This window comes from Apodemus sylvaticus, chromosome 9 (genome assembly GCF_947179515.1).
Source record: "Apodemus sylvaticus chromosome 9, mApoSyl1.1, whole genome shotgun sequence".
Lineage (NCBI taxonomy): Eukaryota > Metazoa > Chordata > Mammalia > Rodentia > Muridae > Apodemus > Apodemus sylvaticus.
In genome coordinates, this window is record NC_067480.1 from 64,527,642 (window position 1) to 64,549,298 (window position 21,657).

Below are 21,657 nucleotides of genomic sequence, written 5' to 3' on the forward strand. Positions count from 1 at the left end.
AGTAAGCTTTGACTTTTGAAGAGAACATTCACTGCAGAGAGAGATGGCATAGCAGCCCAGCCAGTGGGGCTAGAGCAAACTAGTCCCATAATATCAAGGCAACTCTACCTCCAGATGCCCAGGACACTAAGGAATCACAGATCCCTGCTTCTTCCCAAGGCCTTATATTGACTAAACTGTTGTTAAAGCCATCTGAAACTCCACAAAAACACTGATTTTAAAAGGTCATCAAGCTAAACTTCTAAGTAACCCACTTGCTGAAGGATGGCTCATGACAGAATAGTGAATTGCAGAAGGCACATTAGAGATAGAGCAGAACTTCTGTCTCCACTGTTCTTTCTTCATGAAAGAGAACTTTGCCAAGTCTGACTCAAAAGAAATTAAATGGCTAACAATTTGCATATTTTCTCTTAATAATAATCTAAGCATCATTTTTTTCCTTAGCAACCAGGATTTTTGGTTAACTCTCAATGAGCCTTGTTATAGGAAACCCTTGAATTTCAATAGTTGTGTCTAGATGTTGCAGTTAAAATATTACATATAAGTGGCCACCCCAATTCCTCAATATTTGTCTTTATAAATACATGATAATCAGATACATAAATAGTAAGAGTCCAGGGAAATAGCTACATAGTATTCTTTTATTTCAATTACCTAGCCCACATATTACTGTATACATTTTTTCATAGGTTCTGCTACTTTTCCCATTCAAATTCAGAAAATTCTGAAAGTACCATCAACGCTTTGCTTGTGAGTACAGTAACATGAAAAATAGATTTCTTCTGCTGTCTTTAATTTTATGACCAGTAAGAATTCTTGTAGGAGGTGGTGATTATCTCCATTCACTTTTTTTTAAATCATGTCTAATCAATTCTGGAACAAGAAATGATTCTTTATGTTCCTATTCATTCTGCTCCTACTTCTCCTCACAGCCCAACTAGCAAACTTTCACATCTAAGTGCTACTGTAGAGCAGAACTCTGTTGAGGCCAATTAAAAGAAAGTTATTTTCTTCTGGACAAAGGAACGGGATCTACCTGTAACCTTGATTAGAGACCTGACATTCCAAGCTATCCAAAACTTTAGACTTAATGTATTCAGGCCTGACAGTCCTCTGGCCAAGATTATTTCACCTCAAGTTATGCTAAAGAGATGAAAGGAAAAATTATTCTTTTGATGAGATAACATAATTTTCCTTCCCCAAAACCATGTTTTCTGTGCAATCACTATGAACCTACCATGAGGCCCCATTAGGTCTGCCTGCTTTTCTCTAACTTGATGCAAAAAGACATAATTTCTTCTTTCTTCTTTTCTGTCTCTTTCATTTGATTGCTGGTCAGACCCTAAGTGTGCTTTGTCTTGGTTCTTTGGACCTCTCCACTCTCTCTAAAGCTACCTCCCCTTTGCCACTTGGCTGCCTGTCAAACCTCCATGCCTAACTCAAAGACACTTCCTTCTTTCTCTGCCCCATCTCCCTTCTCTGTGCAGTTGCCAAGACTTACAGCATGCCCACTCTGTGGTTTCTCTTTTAAACTCTCATAAGAATATCCTCAAACTATCTTCTGAGTCCATTCATAAACTCTTTCATTAATGAGACTAATAGTCCTGGGATGTGTCCTCAATTTCCCCAGCCACCACACACTCCACATGGGATTCCCCACAAGCCGCTTCAGTTAGCTCCGGGGTTGGAGTGGGAGTAGGAGGTATACTTAAGTCTCAGGGGACAATATTGCCTCTGTAGAACTTTAAAGACTTGGTCACTGTTTTTAGTAGTTTTGAGGGGGTATCTTTTTCCAAATCACTCAATCACAGAGATAAATGTGCTAAGACCCTTCCCTTACAGATCCAGAGCTGATTTTGTACTTGCCTCTGTCCTGTATGCCCAGCTGTGACTCTGGCTTAGGGCCTTAGAAAAGTAGAGCCTGTTCTCATTTATTTGTCTATGACTTAAAAAGCTGGCGACAGCAGCTGAGCCTACTATGGACTCTGTTATAGTGTAAGAACTTGCCTCATAGTTATTGTGTTCAGAATTCGTTCAGCAAGAACACCTTTATAATCTAAAAGCTTCCATTGCAATTCAAACTAGATAAGCGGCTTCCTGCCACCTCATGTGTTTATCTTGATACGATAAAGAAAGGAAATCACAAGAATTGAAAATCTTCTCCAAGACTAACATGATCAACAACGGGAATAATCATAACTTAGCTTCAGATTCATAATTTATTTCTGTCTCAGACAATGTACAGTGCACAGTTTAGTATTTTTCTTTTCTAACTTAGTTAAATAAAATTATTTTCAAATTGCTTGGTAGATAAGGTTGTGAGTAGGGAAAGATTAAAAGAAAGTTTCAGGATAGGTGTGAGAATATGAGGATTTCTGTGTGAGTTTGCCCAGACTAACAGTAAATTAAAACTCCCATATAATATGCATTCAACACTGAGATAGTTGATCTTCTACAAAACCGAGGTAGACTTTGTGAGCCTACAGGAAGACACAGGTTAAGAGATGATAATCTACTCTGAGTTACTCACATGTATGTGCTTTCCAAGATAGTCTGTGATACTAAACAATGGTGCCACAAATTGAATTTGTGCCATTCGCAAAATATAGTGCTCCCTAAAAGAAGACAATGCATAGAAAAGGTCACTCTGTGACATATCTTAATTCTGGCCTCAATTTTAAAACATTTTACACTTCTTTTTTCAAAGTATGATGTCCCCAAAACTAAGACAAAAAGAATATTTCTTTTGTTTAATATACTCAATGCCTCTTTTTGGTCATTTCTTTCTCTTAGGATATAAAAATAATATTTACAATAAAAGCAAATACTGATTAGTAATTTATTATAACTATATATAGCAATAAAATTATTTTCAGAGTTTGGAGAATCAAGATGTATGAGGTAATCTAGCCTAGCATACAGTAGCAGCAGCCTCCGGCATCAAGAAAGAGAAGTCCTGCTCCTTCTTCATATTCCAGAGACTCACTGCTTCCATCTCCTCACATTTGCCTGACAACAGCTCTGGTTATTCTCCAGTGAGCTGCAGTCTGCCTCCCTGTAAGATGCTTTAATAGACACTAAATTCTTAGTGTTATCTCATCCCCAGGATCTTCCCAACTTACTCTAAATTACCTACACACAATCAGTTCCTTCCTAGGGATCTTTGACCCATAGATTTGATTTATTTGAAACAAAATCCTTACTAAAGCAAGGTGGGTGTCCTAGTTAAGGTTCCTATTGCTGTGATGAAACACTGTAACCAAAACAACTTGGGGGTAAAGGGTTCATTTCAGCTTATACTCCCAAGCAATAGTCCATCTCTGAGGGATGTCATGGCAGAGACTCAAACAGGATAAGAACCCGGAGGCAGAAGCTGACTCAGAAGCCATGGAGGGTGCTGCTTACTAGCTTGGCTTCTATAGCATCCTCAGCTTGCTTTCTCATAGACTCCAGGGCTGATCCCCTGCCCAGAGATTACGTCACCATCATCAATAATTATTGGATCTTAAAGAGGTATTTTCTCAACTGGTGTTTCCTTCTCTCAGATGGAATCCCAAATGGGAGCCCATTATGCATTGGTTGATCTTCAATCTTTTAGTATATTTGACCCACTCATATTTGGTCTTACGATGCCCCTAGACTAGCAAGCTAAAGGAAGATGAGTTGTACACTCCCAAAACAAAGGAACCAGAGACTCGAAACCACTCGATTCAATGAAATATACAACTATCTTTGGATTCGATTCGTTGTTGCTCTCTCAGAGCAACTCCCTCTTTGTAGACACAGATGTCAAGAAGATGGAATAGAGCATCAGAACAAGAGAAATAGAATGGCTGTCGAAAGAAGAAATACGTCATCTGTCAACAGTATGTCCCACTGTCTCGGTAACTAGCACTCTTAGTTTCCTGTTTCAAATTAGCTTTTCAGGACACAGAATCCTAGGAGAGCACATGAACAGATGGTGTGACTTGATTTCCAACACTTCCTTGGCCAGTCTCTAGCCATGATCCAAAGAAAGGCATTGGTTATTAAGAAACATAGTTGATTTGGGTCAAATTTCACACTGTAGAGTTTCTGCTTTGAAAAATATCTTGCTTTACAGATGAGTTCACCAAATATTGTTATTTTCTAGTTGGGGCTGTGGAACAGAAGGTAAACACACAAACCCAGGCCACACCAAGCATTACTGACTCAAGTAGGAACCACTCAGTTTGACTTTGTTACCTTTCTACCCACTCTATGTGACCTGATGTAAGACAAGACTGTGTCTTACCCATTCTTTCTGTCCCTTTGGCTTTCCATGTCTGTCTTCCCCTAAGAACGCCAGCACGTATAACTGTGCTAAAGAACAGATCTCCTCAGTATTGCTTCACAGTTGTTGACTAGCAGTGGGTATGTGGCTATATTCGCTCTGCTCCAAACAACTCAAGATATGCAAGTGACAGCCTTTTAAAAGGGTCAAGTTCTCTCTCTGAATTAACCATGTGTAAACTTTGCACAGAAAATTAGGTGCTGATTTTATCAAAGACACAGAGTTTGTACCATAGCCACAACCTTATTAGAAGACAGAGTATGATCTTTACGTTAAATCTTATTAAAGCAGAAAACCAAAACTCAATTCTAAGCTGTCAGCCAGTAGAAGAAAGATATACACTTCCAAAGTATCATATTTATACAATTTCAAGTCTTCAAATGCTTTATAGTTGCTTGACTATCCAGTGTACATAACTTCAGGTTCAAAGACATTTACCATAACTTTATATATATATATAATCTGTTTGAGATATTAGACTTCTGTGCTTCTGGTTGTCTTAATATACTTAAATATTATTTCTGAAGTATGTCTATTACATCATTAGATTGTATATTCCAGTTTTCAATCAACTGGTTTACTTGGTTGGATTGACTATAAATCCCTTGACATATATTGATGACTATTCATTTTCTTGCCCAGAGATTGTTTCTTTTGCTCATCTATTTTCCAATTTCTCTACTTCTTATTTGACAATATAACATGAAGAGCAAAACAGAGCACTCTAAGCTTGCAAGAACTGGTATAAACTAATTAGCATATTTTATGACGGAGACTATTCCCTTTCCATGTTATCATTTGGCTTAGACAGTAAACAGAGAACTTCAAGGCAATACCTTCATTCAGACTTGGTCCTATTTAGCATGTGGACTTCAGGTTAAGATTGTGGCCATTGTTCAAATACAGAAACTGTCAGTTTAGCCGTGAGGTACAATATAAAAATAATCTCAAGAATGGGTTTTGAGTTATAAAAATACTTGATCTTCTATTGTTAGCAGAAAGAAACCGACCTCTTAAATAGGATAAGGTATATTCTGATAGAAAGGCCTTGTGCAACTGGAATTCAGGGATGTCAGAGAGAAGCGCCCCACGCAGGTGTGCAGAAGCACTGACGTGTTACTAACAAACAGCAAATAGAAGTGTTGAATAGTTTGCTATGCAAAAAAGATAGAAATAAGAGTGGAAATCAGTGCTGGCTCATTGCATGGGCCATGGGCTTGGCAACCCCCACTGCTTAAATATCCTCTTTAAAGAGCAAGCAAATGAATTGGCTACTCCAGTTGTTGCCACCTGGACCCAGCACAAAATAAGCCCAACTCTCCTCGTGGAGTCTTGAATAACCCGGGCATTACAAGGTGCATCTAAATACAACGCCTACCCTAATTCTATTTTGTTCAGAATTTACTCAATACTTTTGGTTTGGGGATTATTCTTTGTTTTACCTTGATTTTCTTGTGTGTCCTTATTATGAGTTTAATTTGCTACTCCAAAAAGGCAAAAAAAAAAAATGTAAACAATACTTAAAAGAATGGGAGAAACCAAAACAATCCCCATATCTTCCCAATCTCTTCTATGGAAACAGTTCATAAATTTTAACGTTAATGACAATTTTCAATGTAGAAATACCTTCATACAAAATATGATCAACCACAACATAGCTAAAATGGTACAGACATAATACAAGTGAGGTGCTGAAATGTCACTTGCTATATCTATCTATTATCACTACAGTTTATACCTTATAAATTTAGGGATAACACATGAAATACTTCCCATTGGAGCAATATACATAAATGTCCCCACAAAAGAAAGCACTAAATATTTTAACAGTTTGCTTCAAACTTTAATGATTTGCAGATGGCATCTAGATCTTAAAATGTATAGAAGGATATTTTACAGCTCTGACTAAATATAAATAATGCATTCATCTAATTCATGAATGGCAAAGACACGTCCTTCTGCTGATGAATATGCTCATCACCCATGACTGCCAGTGACAATTATAAGGATACACTATAATAAAACACAGTGCCCCTGTGTAGAGATAATGGGAAGTAATCCATTCCATCAAAACAGTAATTAACTTGCAATCTTCGTTACTGCTGACCAGTCACAATGGTGTCGAAGAATATTTGTAGATTTAAAAATACAGATTAAATTGAGGGTGATAAAGTTGTATTTCTCATTTATCCAGGAAGGAATTTTTAAGGATATCAGATTTCAAAAGAGACAATAAAGACAAAACGCTGGGTGTGTGTGTAGGGGTGTGTGTGTGTGTGTGTGTGTGTGTGTGTGTGTGTGTGTGTGTTCTGTGAGTGCGTCTGCCAGAAAATGATATTATTCATCCTATTCTGTCATTATCTGCCTTACTTTTGAGTCACAATCTCTCATTGAACACAGAAGAACAAGCTCATGAGCCCAAGAATTCTGTCTTTGCCCCACCCTGACAGCACTTACATGCACGCACATGGCCACACCTAGCTTTTTACATTGAAGATGTTAGCAAAACCCAAATCAACGTACTTACACAGCAAGCACTCTTACCCACTGAGCTCTTTCTCCAGCCCAGAGCTTCTAACACTATAAAACAAACTCAGAAGGAATTGAGCAACTACTTGCGTGGAGATGGTATTACAAATGTGTAGTCAACATATTTGAACAAACAGAAGCCCAAAAGCACTTACATGTTCTTATAAAAACATTAGAAAACAAAACTTACTAATGACAGTGGAAGTGGTCATTTTAGAATACAAGGTATTTTTTCTTAACTTTAATTTCACAAATCGTCCTTAACACAGGCAGATTGTATAGAGTAAACTTTAGCATGTACTCTCTAGCTATCAATATAATATATATTATATAATATATCACATATATTATATATATATAATTATATATAATATAATATATCAATATAAGTGATCCTAAAACAACCTTTCTGTTTTTAATTGCATTATTGTGGCAATAAAAAAAGTATGGATGCTAGTAAAAATAAAACCCTCACACTCAAATTATAAAAGTGCCTGACAGAATGCATTTGTTAAAATTTACATGTGGTTTGAAAAATGTTTAAGAATTGAACACAGCCACATTTTAACTTTTAAGCCCTCAGGTTCAGAAAGTATCAATGCATTTCAGCAATTTGCGTTCAGAAACATTATGCTGGGCTTTGAAATTCAAAAATAGAGGTTTTCTTTTTGAATTATTTTATGACCAACCTATAGTCTCTATGCAAGTAAAATTAAAGCTGTCTGACAACTCATGGGCACATCAGTGGCTCTTAAAGAAGTAGGAAATTGCATAAAAGCATGAAAAGCACAGGGTAATTTTGCAGTTTCATCTCTAAACATAATTGTAAGGATGCTTGCCTTTCAATTCTCTCTCCCTCTTTCTTCTGAAGCATGGTCTTTTAGTTCTTGCCCTTTTTAAACAGCTTTGCCTACTGTAGCTTTGCTTGTTAATGCACAGGTTGGTCTTACCCAGCATAGAAGGTATTTACAGGGGGTTCTTGCTTTTGTCTGTATTTACAGAGAATGCTAACAAATTAGAAGAAAGTGCCAGAGAACACCACATACCTTGTCCAGAACATTTTAATGGTTTCTGCATGCATGGGAAGTGTGAACACTCCATCAATATGCAGGAGCCATCTTGCAGGTAACATTTTCTTTCTTAAACTTTTAAAGAGCATAAAGTAAAAATGGAAAAACTAGCTTTTAAGAGCTACTGAAAGTGCTTTACATTCTGCTTAAAGAGAGAGCAGCAGCAAAATCTCTGTCTCTCCTACACACACACACACACACACATACAGAGAAGAGAGAGAGAGAGAGAGAGAGAGAGAGAGAGCAGAACATGTGTATACCATCTTCACTCTGTGCACAGCGTACCATGCTGTCCATGACATATACTTTAAAGGACATGTTCCACTTTTTATTCATCATTCTTTCCTCTGAATTGTGCTTGGCACTTCTCAGTGTTTCTTGAGTAAGTGAATGCTACTTTGGCATGGTTATCATTTCCAAAATCCCCCATATCTTCTATGAAGTATCATCACACATGGCTTTCTTGGGTCCTCAGTCTCTTCTCTGTAGTCTGGTGTCATGTGATGATTGGCCATACCTCCAGTTTCAAGCTCAGATGCAAAGAAGTTGTTCGTCTGGCTTTAGTTTATAAATATCTGCTGAGTATTCATGTCTAGAACAAACATGTCTGAGATGGCAAATCAAAATGAAAATATATTTATATTTAAATTAATGCACAATTGGCATAGGATGAAATAAATTATGATATAGAAATATACAAAAACATCACTATGTGTGTCTCTGTCTCTGCCTGCCCCTCTATCTCTGGCTCTCTCTGTCTGCCTGGCCCTGCCTACCTTTTATCAACAATTGTCTTCTCTACGTGTTTCCTTTCACAGAATACACTGATTCCTGCCTGTTCTTCAATAGACAGAGTGGACATGACAGAGAAAGCTTGGCTGCCCCTCCCACTCAACAGTTATTGAATTAAATCTTCTGGTGTGCATAGGCAGTTCCTCGTGATGTAGTTACGAGAAATTCAAAGACAAGTGCTAGAAGCTTTCCACAAAACAATGACATACTGATCCTTTTTAATGTTTTCACATCAAATGTTCATTTCAATATGCAGATTGAATAAGTTATGGTTGGAAAGCTGAGGGAGTGAGAAACACAATTCATTATCAAGAAAGGCTCGCACTGATTTTGTTTCTACATGTATACTGCCTGTACCATAATTTTTTTAAAAAAATTCTCCTTCAGAACTTTATAACCAGCAAATTTAAGACATTTGCTATATCTCTCATTCTAATATTTTTTCAACATTTCTCCAATATTGGCATATAAAATGAAAGCTGGAGAGATGGCTCAATGGTTAAGAGCACTGACTGTTCTTCTGAAGGTCCCGAGTTCAAATCCGAGCAACCACATGGTGGCTCACAACCATCTGTAATATAAATTGCCTAAAGCAAATAGATTTTTTGGTACTGTGTCATTAAGCAATAAGTAAATATGTTAACTTAGGTTAAAGTATCAAATTAAAGTACTGGGTCACAAGTGAGAAGGTATTGTCCTCTTTCCAGATGTGATGCTGGTTACACTGGCCAACACTGTGAAAAGAAGGACTACAGTGTTCTCTACGTCGTCCCTGGCCCTGTCCGCTTCCAGTACGTCTTGATTGCAGCTGTGATTGGAACAGTTCAGATTGCTGTCATCTGTGTGGTGGTCCTCTGCATCACAAGGTCAGTAACAAGACTTGGGCATGACCCAAGCTAAGGCAGTACTAGTCCTCCTCTGACCCTGAGTCTGATTCCATTGGTGAATTATAACTGAGTCCTAGCTCATCAACATAAGAACCTTTGAATAGCCAAATGGAGAGGCATGGATTTTCCTCATTATTTTCCTCATCTTTACACTATTATGAAAATTGTTTATGTCCTAAGATTATTTATTTCTCTTTCTAATATAGATAGGTAGATAGATAGATGGATAGATGGATACATAGATAGATAGAATGTCAATCTCTGTTTAAAGACTTTTTTTTTATCTACAAAAACTTACTTTTTATTCTGATGATGAACCAGCATATCTACCTACTGGAATCACTACACCAAATGTGAAAATAGATAATACATAAGGTCTAATATATAATAGAAATGCTCAAATGCTAGCTCCCATTAGTAATATTTATATTTCCAAGTAGAACTTTTAAATACCATCAGTGTTACCATACTTGGTGTAAGCAACAATAGCTTTTTAACTTTAAGATGGTAAGTTCTCTTCACAATATTTTAAATGGAATGAGAAAGGTTGTGCTGTGATAAATGAAAATCTTTGATACATTTCTGAAACATGTAGTAGATATCACACCTTAATAGCAAATTCCTACCTGGTAAAATGGTAATTTTTACTTTAACAAGGATGAAATTGAAAGAGAATAGAGATTTCATCCAGTTTCAACAGGCAATCAAACCATGACTCCTGAGTGGTGTCTGAGGTTCAGTTTGAGGAGAGAAGCAAAGAGAGGGATTTTTGACCTCTTTTAAATACAAACTTGTGGTAGACAAGGACCTTGTGAGTGTGCAAGCATGTGGTAGACAGGGACTAATGAGTGTGCAAGCATGTAGTAGACAGGAACCTTGTGAGTGTGCAAGCATGTGGTAGACCGGAACTAATGAGTGTGCAAGCATGTGGTAGACAGGAGCCTTGTGAGTGTGCAAGCATGTGGTAGACAGGAACCTTGTGAGTGTGCAAGCATGTGGTAGACAGGAACCTTGTGAGTGTGCAAGCATGTGGTAGACAGGAACTAGACTCTGAAGCCAATACATCCTTCATATCCTCTAGCAGCCAAAAAGGCCGATGTAGATCCTTGTTTTCAAAAAACTGAATTAATTCTATTTTTTTTTAATTCCAGAGAAGCCTTTTAAGGTTTTTATCAAATCCATAAGATGTTAAGACTTTGATTCATTTATACTCACTAGAGAAATTCTCCCAAAATTAGTTCTAAAAACTGGAAAATAAGATGCATTATGAAATTAAAACATAAAGACTAAAATGTACCCTGGCATCTGTAGTACACTATCTTCTTTAAAGACAAGTAGGGGAATCTTCTCTTGAAAAAGACAAAATATGGCTCATAAATCCTCACCTGGCCTACAGGAAAGATTATTATTGGAGCTTGGTGCTACCCTAAGTCGATTAGAGTCTGTTAACTAGACTAGATGTTTAGATGCCCAGTGACCCAATAAAGGCAGAGAACATAAAACCAACTCAAAAGCAAAATATTCTGAGCTTTAAAAGAAAAGATAGAGAAGAATCTAAAACACAGCAACACTGTACCATACTTTTCGAAGCACACATAGAAAAATAAGACTTGTATTCATATTCATACAGTAATAAATTGATGGCTGTTTCATATAGTGGAGAAAGCCCAAACTTCAGTACTTCAAACATGTCTTCAAATTAGCAATTAATCACACTTTCATTCCCACGCATTATTTAAAAATGGAATAAATATATACACTATTTTGCCAGAAATTGTGCATTTGTGTTATAATTTTGTCACATATTTATATATTCACTTGAGTGCGCAAATGCATGTGTATACACACTTTACAACATTACAAAGAGTGAACGGTTATTTCATTCATTCATTTATTCATCATAACTTTCATGGCAGAGATCCTGATGCTGAGATTACACAGCTGTGTAATGAAGCAAAAATGATGGCCCGTCTGTCTACTGACATAGCTTCACATTTCAGCCTGCTCATCTGTCTGCTCCTAGCTTCCCATGATTGTGTGTGCTCTTCTGAAATTGACTACCTATGCTAAGCTCCCAGTTCGAATAAGCTCTGTCAGCTGTGTTTCCAAAGTATATTGCTTTTTTCTTTATTTTTCATTCTAAAACTAAATAAAACTTATTCTCTGCCTGCTCTAGAGAAAGAAAAGGAGCACATCAAACATATTAGCATTGACACAATGCATTGTATAAATACTCCCTTGTACAACCAAACCTTTGAACTACTTTCCAGGAAAAGTATAAATCTATACATTACACCAATATCCAGGGTAGATTCATTCCATTCATTTAAAATTAGTGCCAGTTAGGCCCACCTCTGACCGTCCCCCAAGATACCCTGCTGTCCTGGTGATGTAACAACCCTTGTTTGTCAAGATCTGTTCCAAAATACCCAAATGTTAGACAGTTTACGGAATTGTTCTTAGCATTGATCCCCTCATTCGCTTCAATTTCCTCTTAATATCTGTTCTCTGCTCTTTCTTTCCTTTCTCTTCTGTCTTACCGTTCTCTCTCTCTCTCTCTCTCTCTCTCTCTCTCTCTCTCTCTCTCTCTCTCTCTCTCTCTCCTCTCCCTCTCTCTCTCTGTCTCTCTCTCTCTGTCTCTCTGTCTCTCTCTGTCTCTGTCTCTCTGTCTCTCTCTGTCTCTCTCTCTCTGTCTCTGTCTCTCTCTCTCCTGTCTATTCAATTTTTCCTATCCAATTACTTGCCTTTGGAGCAATATCTCATAAAAATGACTACCTAGAGACATGTTCCAAATGAGCATCTTGTCCCAATGAGAAGCTGGGTTTTCAGTTTGTTTTCAGTTGGATTTTTCAGCTCCATCTCTCACTTGCTGAGAGTGTGACTTTCTAGATCTTGTTTGTCTTTGACAGGTATGTCACCCACAGCAACTATACAAGAATACGCTCAGACCTGCTATGTATGTGTATGCATGTGTGTGTATGCTCATTCACATATTTTCCTCTGCATCACCCTTAGTGGTGATAGAATTTTGTTAGCTTTGTATTGTTCTCGCTTCCATCATTAAAGAAATCTCTTAGTATAATAAAAAAAAAACTAGATGAGAGATTTTCAGACAATGTGACTGAATACTAGATTTTTATGGAAGCAACACAATTGGTGTCAATTTATATCTCTAGCTTTATAACATTAATGCAGCATGATGATATTAGGCTAAACCGAAGCAATATTCTTTTGCACTTACATTTGGGTATTATCAGTTGGTTTGTTCTGCTGTGATAGAAGCTTAACTTGTAGCATTGAAATGTCAATATAGCACTCAAGACATTTAGACATAAAGTTGCAGAAAACCTCTAAAGTGAGCTGTGATGAGCTTGTGACCTGCTTGTTTGCCCTGTGCTGAGTCTGTTCATCACACAATATAATAAACAGACTTAAAGGATGAACAGTGACGGGAAAAGCAAGAATATTTCTCTTCAACTTCTACTTCTGCTCTTCAGTTCTTGACAGAAGCTTAAAGACAACTGTAAGGAGAAGAAAAGTAATAATAATAATTAATAACATATGCAAATAACCAGATTCTACCCGTACTCAGGTTTTTTTTTTGCTCTGAAATACTCTAGTAATTTGCTTCATCTAAAGCTTCACTCTTTGATTGTAGGAGCAAACTTTAGGTAATTACATTAGACTAAGATCTGTAAACTTTCCAACCTTCTAGGAAATGCCCCAGAAGCAACAGAATTCACAGACAGAAGCAAAATACAGGGCACTACAGTTCAGACAACACAACAAGAGCATCCACACGGTTAATCTAGAGGGAGCATGTTGCCCAGTGGCCGGACAACCGACAGCTTGGACTACACAATACAGTATTAGAGACAAAAGAATAATACAAGATCTACACATGTTGCCTTGCGTTTGTGGTAATCTACACCAATGAAAACATGTACTACAGCTATATTTGATTATGTATGGATATATTTGAAATAGTATACATTGTCTTGATGTTTTTTCTGTAATGTAAATAAACTATTTATATCACACAATATAGTTTTTTCTTTCCCATGTATTTGTTATATATAATAAATACTCAGTGATGAGAAAAAATGGCATTCTTAAATTCGCAGTAATTCATAGCTGTAAACACAGTCCACCTGTCATGGGCTCTGCAGAGAGCAGTATTTCATCCCTCTGTGCATCTTCAGACAACACATTAGCTTGCGCAGGAATCTGTAGCTTTGTTTTGAGTGACTCCAAGATCAAGGGATATACTGGTTATTGGAAAGGAGAAAATAATTTAGTTTATTGAGGAAACATAAGATATGTCATACCCTTGAATCACCTCTGCGTCATCTACTTTCTTCCTGCCTTTCACTGACATTCCCAGAACAGAAAAATCGCTGGCATATAAGTTACAGAAGAGAAGAAAGGAAGTGTTTTCCTCAAAATAAAATGCTCAAAATTAAATGCAAAAAAAGATACTTGTCTTTACTGGGAAGCAACATAACTATCTTAGTTAAATAATCTACCCTGGGGGTTCTGAGAAAGGTATCCATTATGTGTATAAAAAGTGGTCAAACCTATTCTGTTTCTGTTTCTGCAAGCAGAAATAACAGCTAGGAGAACATTGTAACTTTGTCAGTGAGTATGGGCCCAAACAGAGGCTTCTTAGAAGACCCTTGCTGTGTTTGTATCTTATTTGAAAAGAAGTTAGATTAGTAAACAAATGCCCTCCATGAACAGTTTTATGGCCCAAGGAGTACTGTTATTTGAAACTGAAAGACAAAAAGACAATGTTTTATGACAATGGAAAAACATGTTTTAAGCATATTTACATAAGAAAGAAAATCCCTGAGAGTCTAAGGGACCTTCATGAGAGCTGTTGTCCACCCCTTTGGGATATGAGCAGACAGGTATGAATGGCCACTTTGCTTGGGGAAAGTAAATTGTGAACATTCTCAAGGAATAAGATGAAGTACCCAATTAAATAATCTCCTTATTATCGTTTACCTTTGAGTAGTTCCTGTAGCACATATGGATGATTTAAATAAATAAAGATTTATTTGTCTTCCTCAAATGACTTCTTCATGGACTAAAAGAAATGGCATCCCTTCCTTTGTTAGAAACCAAAATGCAAACAGCAAATCAAATGTTCTGGATATAAAATATTCTATGAAAAATAAGGGTCTGAGGTGAAATTTAAACTACCTGTTAACATATAATAAAGGTGACAATCTACATAAGACTTAGGATTTTGGAAACTGTGTTTTTCTAAATTAAGTCATAAATTTGAAAAGTGTGACATTATTGACATAACCATCATGCAAGTGTTTCTATGAATCACTCTCTTGATAGGTATATATGACAAATTCCTGCTAATCTGGGTAATTTGTTTAGCATGCACAGAGATGTAAGTGGCCCTAGAATTCTTTGTAGATGTAGCAAATAAACCCTTCCTTCTCCCAAAAGAAGAGGGGGGGGGGGAATGTACTAGTCATAGTGAGGCATAGGTTTAAAACAACAATTTCACTGACTTTTGCTTACAAAATATGAAATGACTGATTTTGTTATATGTTTATCACTATATTTAATTTTTTTCAAAGATCATAAAGTTGAGAAAGTCTTTTATACCTTTCTATCCACATCTGTGCTGGCCTATGCTGTGAAAGAACTACTTTTAAAACTTGCATAATGAGCCTTAAGTGAGGATTTGCTATATGCTAGGTGCTATTTTTGTTCCAAGGAAAATACAAATAGAATTTGGTGTCCCATCCATCAGAACTCACAATCCAGCCTGGAAGGAATCATCTGGCCTCTGCTAACACATCTCCCATCATTTGCAATTTCATTTTTGGACTATTCCAATCATCTAAACAATTCTTCCTCACACTGAGCTAAAACCCACTTCTCCACACTTTGACTCCTATTGTTCCTCTACAGGACAAAGGAACAATGGTCTGTATTTAAAATATAAAGACAGAAATCGTGTTTTCTTATTTCACTCCAGAATTTTGCAGTTATTTTCTTCTCCAAGCAAACATTCCTAATTTCCTCTTCTGCGATTCATGTGACACAGTTCCCACATTTCCCTGGTGTCTACATCATTTTCTCCCGACTTTACTTAGACTCTACTTGGCCAATAGAACAATTAAAGTGTGGGGTTCACATGGCATGATCTGACCAGTCCAATATACAGAACAACTGGCAGGAAGCAAATTCTAAAAAGCATACCCCCGACTTTGTTCAGCATCTCTTGTGCCCATAGTATAACTGCGGATTCCTCAGCAAATGCTCGACATCTTAGAACTGAATTCTGTCATCTCTAGGCCACGCAGTCATCTTAAGTCTAAGCTTGTACGTGTTCAAAAAAAAAGACACTATGTTTTTATGATTGCTCTCAGAGACATATTAACTATTATGTGCGTTTGCTGTAAACCTAAATTCTGATTGCTTTTAAATAAACACCTAAAAATCTGCTTCACATATTCAATATATACTTACAACACATTATATATTTACTGAGAGTCACCAATTATCAGCCCTGTGCTAGGCTGTGAGGTGATATTGAAAAGTATGAGAAAAAACTGAATTCCTGCCTGAAAGAAACTCTCAGTTCATCCTGGTTCCCTGAATTGGAGTTCTCAGAGACCCAGGGGAGGTCTCGTGATGAATGAGAAACTTCACAGGAAGTAGCAGCACCACCCACCTGTCAGTTTCAAGTTCATGGTACTCCTGATGGCCCTCGATACCCTTTCACACAGAAATAGTATCCCTCCCTACACATGTTCTGGTGTCTCATCTCTGCAGCTTTGTATTTTTCACACCATCCATGTCTCCTTGTCTTCACAATGCTCAGAGAAAGTAACAAATTCTCAAGGAAGCCTCTACTCCAACCACCAGCCTTCTGATTCTGGTCTGGAAGTTCCGATATCATGCTACATTTATTTACAAAAGTCAGTCTTTCTCTTAGACTGGAATCAATGTGAATCTAAAGATGCAAGGCTTTCTAATGTCTTCTACTTGTCCTACAAACATTTACTATGTGTGTGACACTATGCTTGGCCTCTGCTGTAGTAGAGGGTAGGAACAAGTCTCTGCTTCCACAGGAGGTAAGGTGACAGACAAGGATTTGTCAAGCCATAAAATCAAAACAATTTAAGTTCTGGTTAAAGAATTAAAAATACAATGAAGTATTTCAGGGTACAATCATAATTAGTAAGAATATAGCTCCAAAGTGAATATAATATTTAAATTCTGGCCTCTGAAATGAGGCAGATGTTAGTCCCAGCTTAAGGCTACTTCATTACCAACTGAAGCTTGGGTAGTTTGCCCAACTTCCCTTTGCCTCCTATTTAAAATGAAGAGAGCAGCATCTCCACACAAATAATGTATCTACTCTGAGAAATAAAACAGCAATCAGTGTTTGAACTTAGAACACTGGCATGCACAAAGTAACATGGAAATAGATGGAAATACTTCAAATGACTACAATAAATATTTATGGTAACAGTAAATATTTGTAATAAACTATATTTTATCAGTAGAGTGATGCATGATAGGATCACATGGTCAGAGTTAGTTGGAGTCCAGCAATCATAGTCACTCAGAGGAATGCTTCTTTAGTCTTTAGAGACAAGAATGTGGTTTTAATTCTGAGAAATGAAGGCTATATATAAAGAGGTCAAATATCAAAACCAGTCAAACTCATCTAAGTCACCCCAAATTCATTGATTAGTATCATGACTGAAAGAGGGGGCATCATTCTTTTCCTTTAAAATCCTACTAATGCACATAGCATTGGAGCCCTGTGCTTTCTTTCCCATGAGAGACGAGTCGGTGTAGCTGTGCCTCTGCAGCTCCGCAGTGTCTGAGTGGATCCTCCAGGAGAAGCCAGTGCACACGGTTGAACTATGACAAAGCTTATCTCAAAGTCACATTAGACTCTGCTAATATTTGGCCTCAGATGCTGCTTCCGTTTGCCAAATCAGGCTGCACCTGTATAGACCACTCTTCCTCAATTACAGCAGACATTTCACTTACATAATTAATCATCTGGATATCAATAATGAAAGCTTCTTCATTGAATTAATTGGTATCTCTATATGAGCATCCACAGGAAGCACCCATAAAAGATAGAGGAAGGATGAAGGGTTATATGAAGTAATGGGATTAGTTTTATAACCAGCACATAAATCAGGCTGTCCATGGTCCCTTGAAGTCAGTATCAGGACCGTATATAAGATATGCTGCTGGTCCAGTCTCGCTATGGCTGGAAATCTGCTTTATTGATTGACCTGCTCCAGGGGTACAACCTTGGTGGAGCCCCACAAAGGATAAATGGGCTAATATGAGTATCCTGGATATGTTTAACTTTTCAGTTAGTTGTCATCATTAATCTTCCATCAGGTAAGAAGTGAAAAAAATTAGTTTTTGCCTTACTTTTCTAATCCAAGCAGAACAAAAACTTAGATGAGTTCTTCAAAGCAAAATCAGTTGTTGTGGGAGGGAGGAACCAGGAATAGGGCCAGGCTTGTGTGCTAGACAAATACTCCTGCCTTCCTGATCCTTTAGAGCACTGGCTCTATAGGAGACCTAAGCATAGGAAACACCCCAAGAAAGTGGCTCCCCAAACCCCCACAATCAAATCCATTCTTTGGGGTGCATTTTGGAATGGCTCCATGTGATTCCACCTTGTGGATGTCTCCTCTCACTGGATTTCCTCTCCTTCTCAGAATGTTCTCTCTCTTTTCTTCACTGCAAGAAGCATCCTTCCTTCCTTCAGACAGCCCTTCATTGCACAGCTCAGCTTACTACTCCTCCAGGGGCTGAGACCTTGAGAATAAGAATCTTCCATATGAATCCAGCTTTCCTAAAGCACAGAGCAAGGTGCCATATTGTCGTCAATGAATATCAGATTATTAATAAATATACTAAGAAATTATGTTTGGTTAATGTTTAAGATTAGAATATGTAAGTAAACCTAAACAAAAGGTAATCATACCAAGACCAAGAGAAAACATCCTTGCATTTGTACTGATATCATTTCTGATCATTTCTCTGGATATATATTCAAACGTGCATATAATATAAAACTAAATTAAATTGAAATAGAGAGGGCTTGGGAAAATAGCTCAGCCAATAAAGTGCTTGCTGCACAGGCTTTAGGACTTGAGTCAATGTCTAGAGAACACATGAAAAAAAAAGACCCAGATATGGTGCCAAGTACTTGTAATTCCAGAGCTGCAGATGACAGACCCATGGGTTGTACTGGTAACCCTGACTATCCTACTTGGTGAGTTTCAGGTCACTGAGAGACTCTATCTCCAAAATAAGGGGAAAAAACGTGAATAGTGCCCGAGGTACAGTACCACAACACCCAAGAATGACCTCTGGCCTCACACACACAGGCACACATGTGTGTGCACACGTGCAAGAAAACATGCACATACATGAACATATATACAAAAATATATTACTTCAGTAAAGGAATATACAAATGCCTGCCACTCCTTGACCAAGCTGAAGTCACCTAATAGAAAAAGACATTGAACTCCACTGAACAAACTGGTCTAATAAAGACTTCTACTACTATAATGGTATGTTGCATGTTATTTTAACGACTCTGTTTATAGGAACAAAGATTAAGATAAAACACTTTGGCCAACAGGCAACACACTTCCATCCTTACTACCTAAAGCATGATCTTAGAAGTCGTTTCATTTATCCATATTCATATCCTCCAGACGGATGGCATATCATGGAAGGAATGACAACATAAAGAACAGATACAATCTGGGTGGAACAGTAACGGTGAAGGGAGGGTGAGCAGGAAGGGGACCGTTAAAAAAGAGACCTAAGAGCCTGTCTATTCATATACTCCTTCCAGAAGAAAGGAACCTGAAGCATTTTAATCAGGATTTCTGGAGTGTGGAATGGTAGCCAGCATACAAGGAGCACAAGGGGCACCCAGAGTCTGGAATGGATAAGCCACTGCCCCCTGAGGTTGCAGGCAGAAGACCCGGCTTGGCAAACTAGGCAAGAATGAGGCCACAACACAACTCCCCAAAATAAATGCTCAGGCTTCTGGTGAGGACAGAGTGTATTTAAAGTAAACAGTCGCTCTTCTGCATATTTTCTTCCTCACAAATCTCGACCTTGAGATATGTAGATTAGATGCTTTATATTCTGCAGAGCAGCCTTGTCCCAAAGCCCTGGATAAGCTGCCTAGCTAGAGAATAGAGGAACTGTGAGAGCCCTGCACCCCAGTCCAGCTTCCCTCTCGGCTCTCCGGGCTGTGCAGGAGTGGTAGCAATCACACACAGACTGCTGGATGGTATCTAATCTACCTGCACTTGGAAAACAAAATCCCAGGATCACAAAGCAATCCTGAGTCGCATTAGAAAAGACAGGCTAAAAAAGGAAACAGACTACTTCTTGCTTCCAGAAGACAAATCCATCTGTAGTCTGCCTGGGGATGTATGGTTTAGGACTGCCAAGCAGAGCCAGCCATTGGAAAGTACTGTTTGGGTTTGAAAAGATGACTAGAAAGAGAAAAATGACTGTTCAACAAGTGGAGGTTAAAAGAGAAGTGGAAAGGAAAACCCTGGTTGTATACCTTCCACCTTCCTGGAGGCTGGTGGCTTTATCCTCCACGGGGCAGTGTGAAGCACAGATTGATCATTTGCAATTAAACTCCCAGACCAAAGAATGAGTCTTCTAAACAGCCAGTCATGTTGCTGACTTCTTCCCAGAGGGATGAAGCTCTGCTGCATCAGTATCCACATAATAACATTATATTTCACTTTTAAATAAGATATACATGACTGTATATCTTATTGTGCCCAATTATAGTAATGCATGATTTACATAAATTAACTCTCCTGCTTAATTACAGGCATACAGAGATTGGGGGAAGGCTTGCACTTAGTGATCAGGACAAGCTTTGGCATTTAGCCTTGCCATGGCATGCAGTGAGTGGTCCAACCATAACCAAAAGGAACTCTTCAAGCATTGGATCTTGACCAAAGTGATCATTCTTTCTTTTGGCATTATGTGTAAACTAAGTCATTGGTCTTACTCTAGAGAAGACAGGGGTTCAGTTCTGAAATGTGATCATGGAAACTGAGTTGTTTTGTAGCAAGGAAGGACCTAGATTTCAGAAGTTTTCTGTTCAGGGTTGAGTTTGAGCCTCTGGGTGAAGATCTCATAGAGACAATGAATGAGCTCACTAGGGCAGTGAGGAGTAAATGCCTTCTTTAAAGGGCATCGGCCGCTGCTCTGACATCTCTGCTTCTTTCGTGTCATTTCTGTCATTTTTCTATGTCCTCTTTTTTTGGCTATGAACATGAATATACTTTTTTCTGAGAAAGACTTCCAATTACACGTTAAGAAAAAACTAAAAGTCAAGTTTTCCACAGCCCTCACCAAAAGGAGATTTGTGTTTGTTTGTTTTCTGTTTTTTTTTGGGGGGGGGGGGGGTTTCTCCCTTTTGCCCAGCCAGACCAGCTGGCAGGAGTGGAGCTGAAGAAAATCATTGAGCTGGCAGAATAAGAAAATGATTGAAGGCGACAGACACTGAGGCTTCATCATTATCAGTTCAGTGGGAACGAGTAAATGCTTCTCAGGAAGACTACACAAAAATACTTCAAGGTGCTCGGATGCTCATTGTACTGGCTGACCGCAAAAGATGGCAATTTCCTTTTATCACTCGCTCGGTCCTGTTCTCGCCCAGTACACAGAGATCTGAGTAACTAAAGAAAGGGCTTTCACATGGAAAAAGAGAAAGACAAGTTATCCATTGAGCGCCTAGGAAAAGTGGGGAAGAGCGTGATCTACTCTAAACAGATAGCATTGGGGAAAAGACTACAGATCAGAATCAGAAAGGGGATCTTACTGTCAATGCGTTGAAAACGGAGCCCCCATCCTGAGGCGGGTGCTTCACCTTTGCAGCTCTACTTCTAGACTCTACTCAACCACCCGCCAAACCCTGCTGTGCAAAGACATTAATGGAAGACCATTCACTGTGATTTGCATTTGATATAAAGAAGCATGATCTAGGGAACAAAATAAT

The 21,657-nt window shown here is 38.1% G+C and overlaps 1 protein-coding gene across 1 annotated transcript in view; it reads left to right on the forward strand.

The window, feature by feature from the left end:
- The window catches only part of Tmeff2 (transmembrane protein with EGF like and two follistatin like domains 2), a 284,490-nt gene extending 271,088 nt beyond the window's left edge, over nt 1-13,402 (forward strand). Inside the window, exons 8-10 of the mRNA XM_052192909.1 lie at nt 7,843-7,966; nt 9,411-9,569; nt 13,306-13,402. Of these exons, the coding sequence (XP_052048869.1) occupies nt 7,843-7,966; nt 9,411-9,569; nt 13,306-13,402 (380 nt within the window). The remainder of the gene's footprint in view (nt 1-7,842; nt 7,967-9,410; nt 9,570-13,305) is intronic.
- Nucleotides 13,403-21,657: the final 8,255 nt, after the last annotated feature.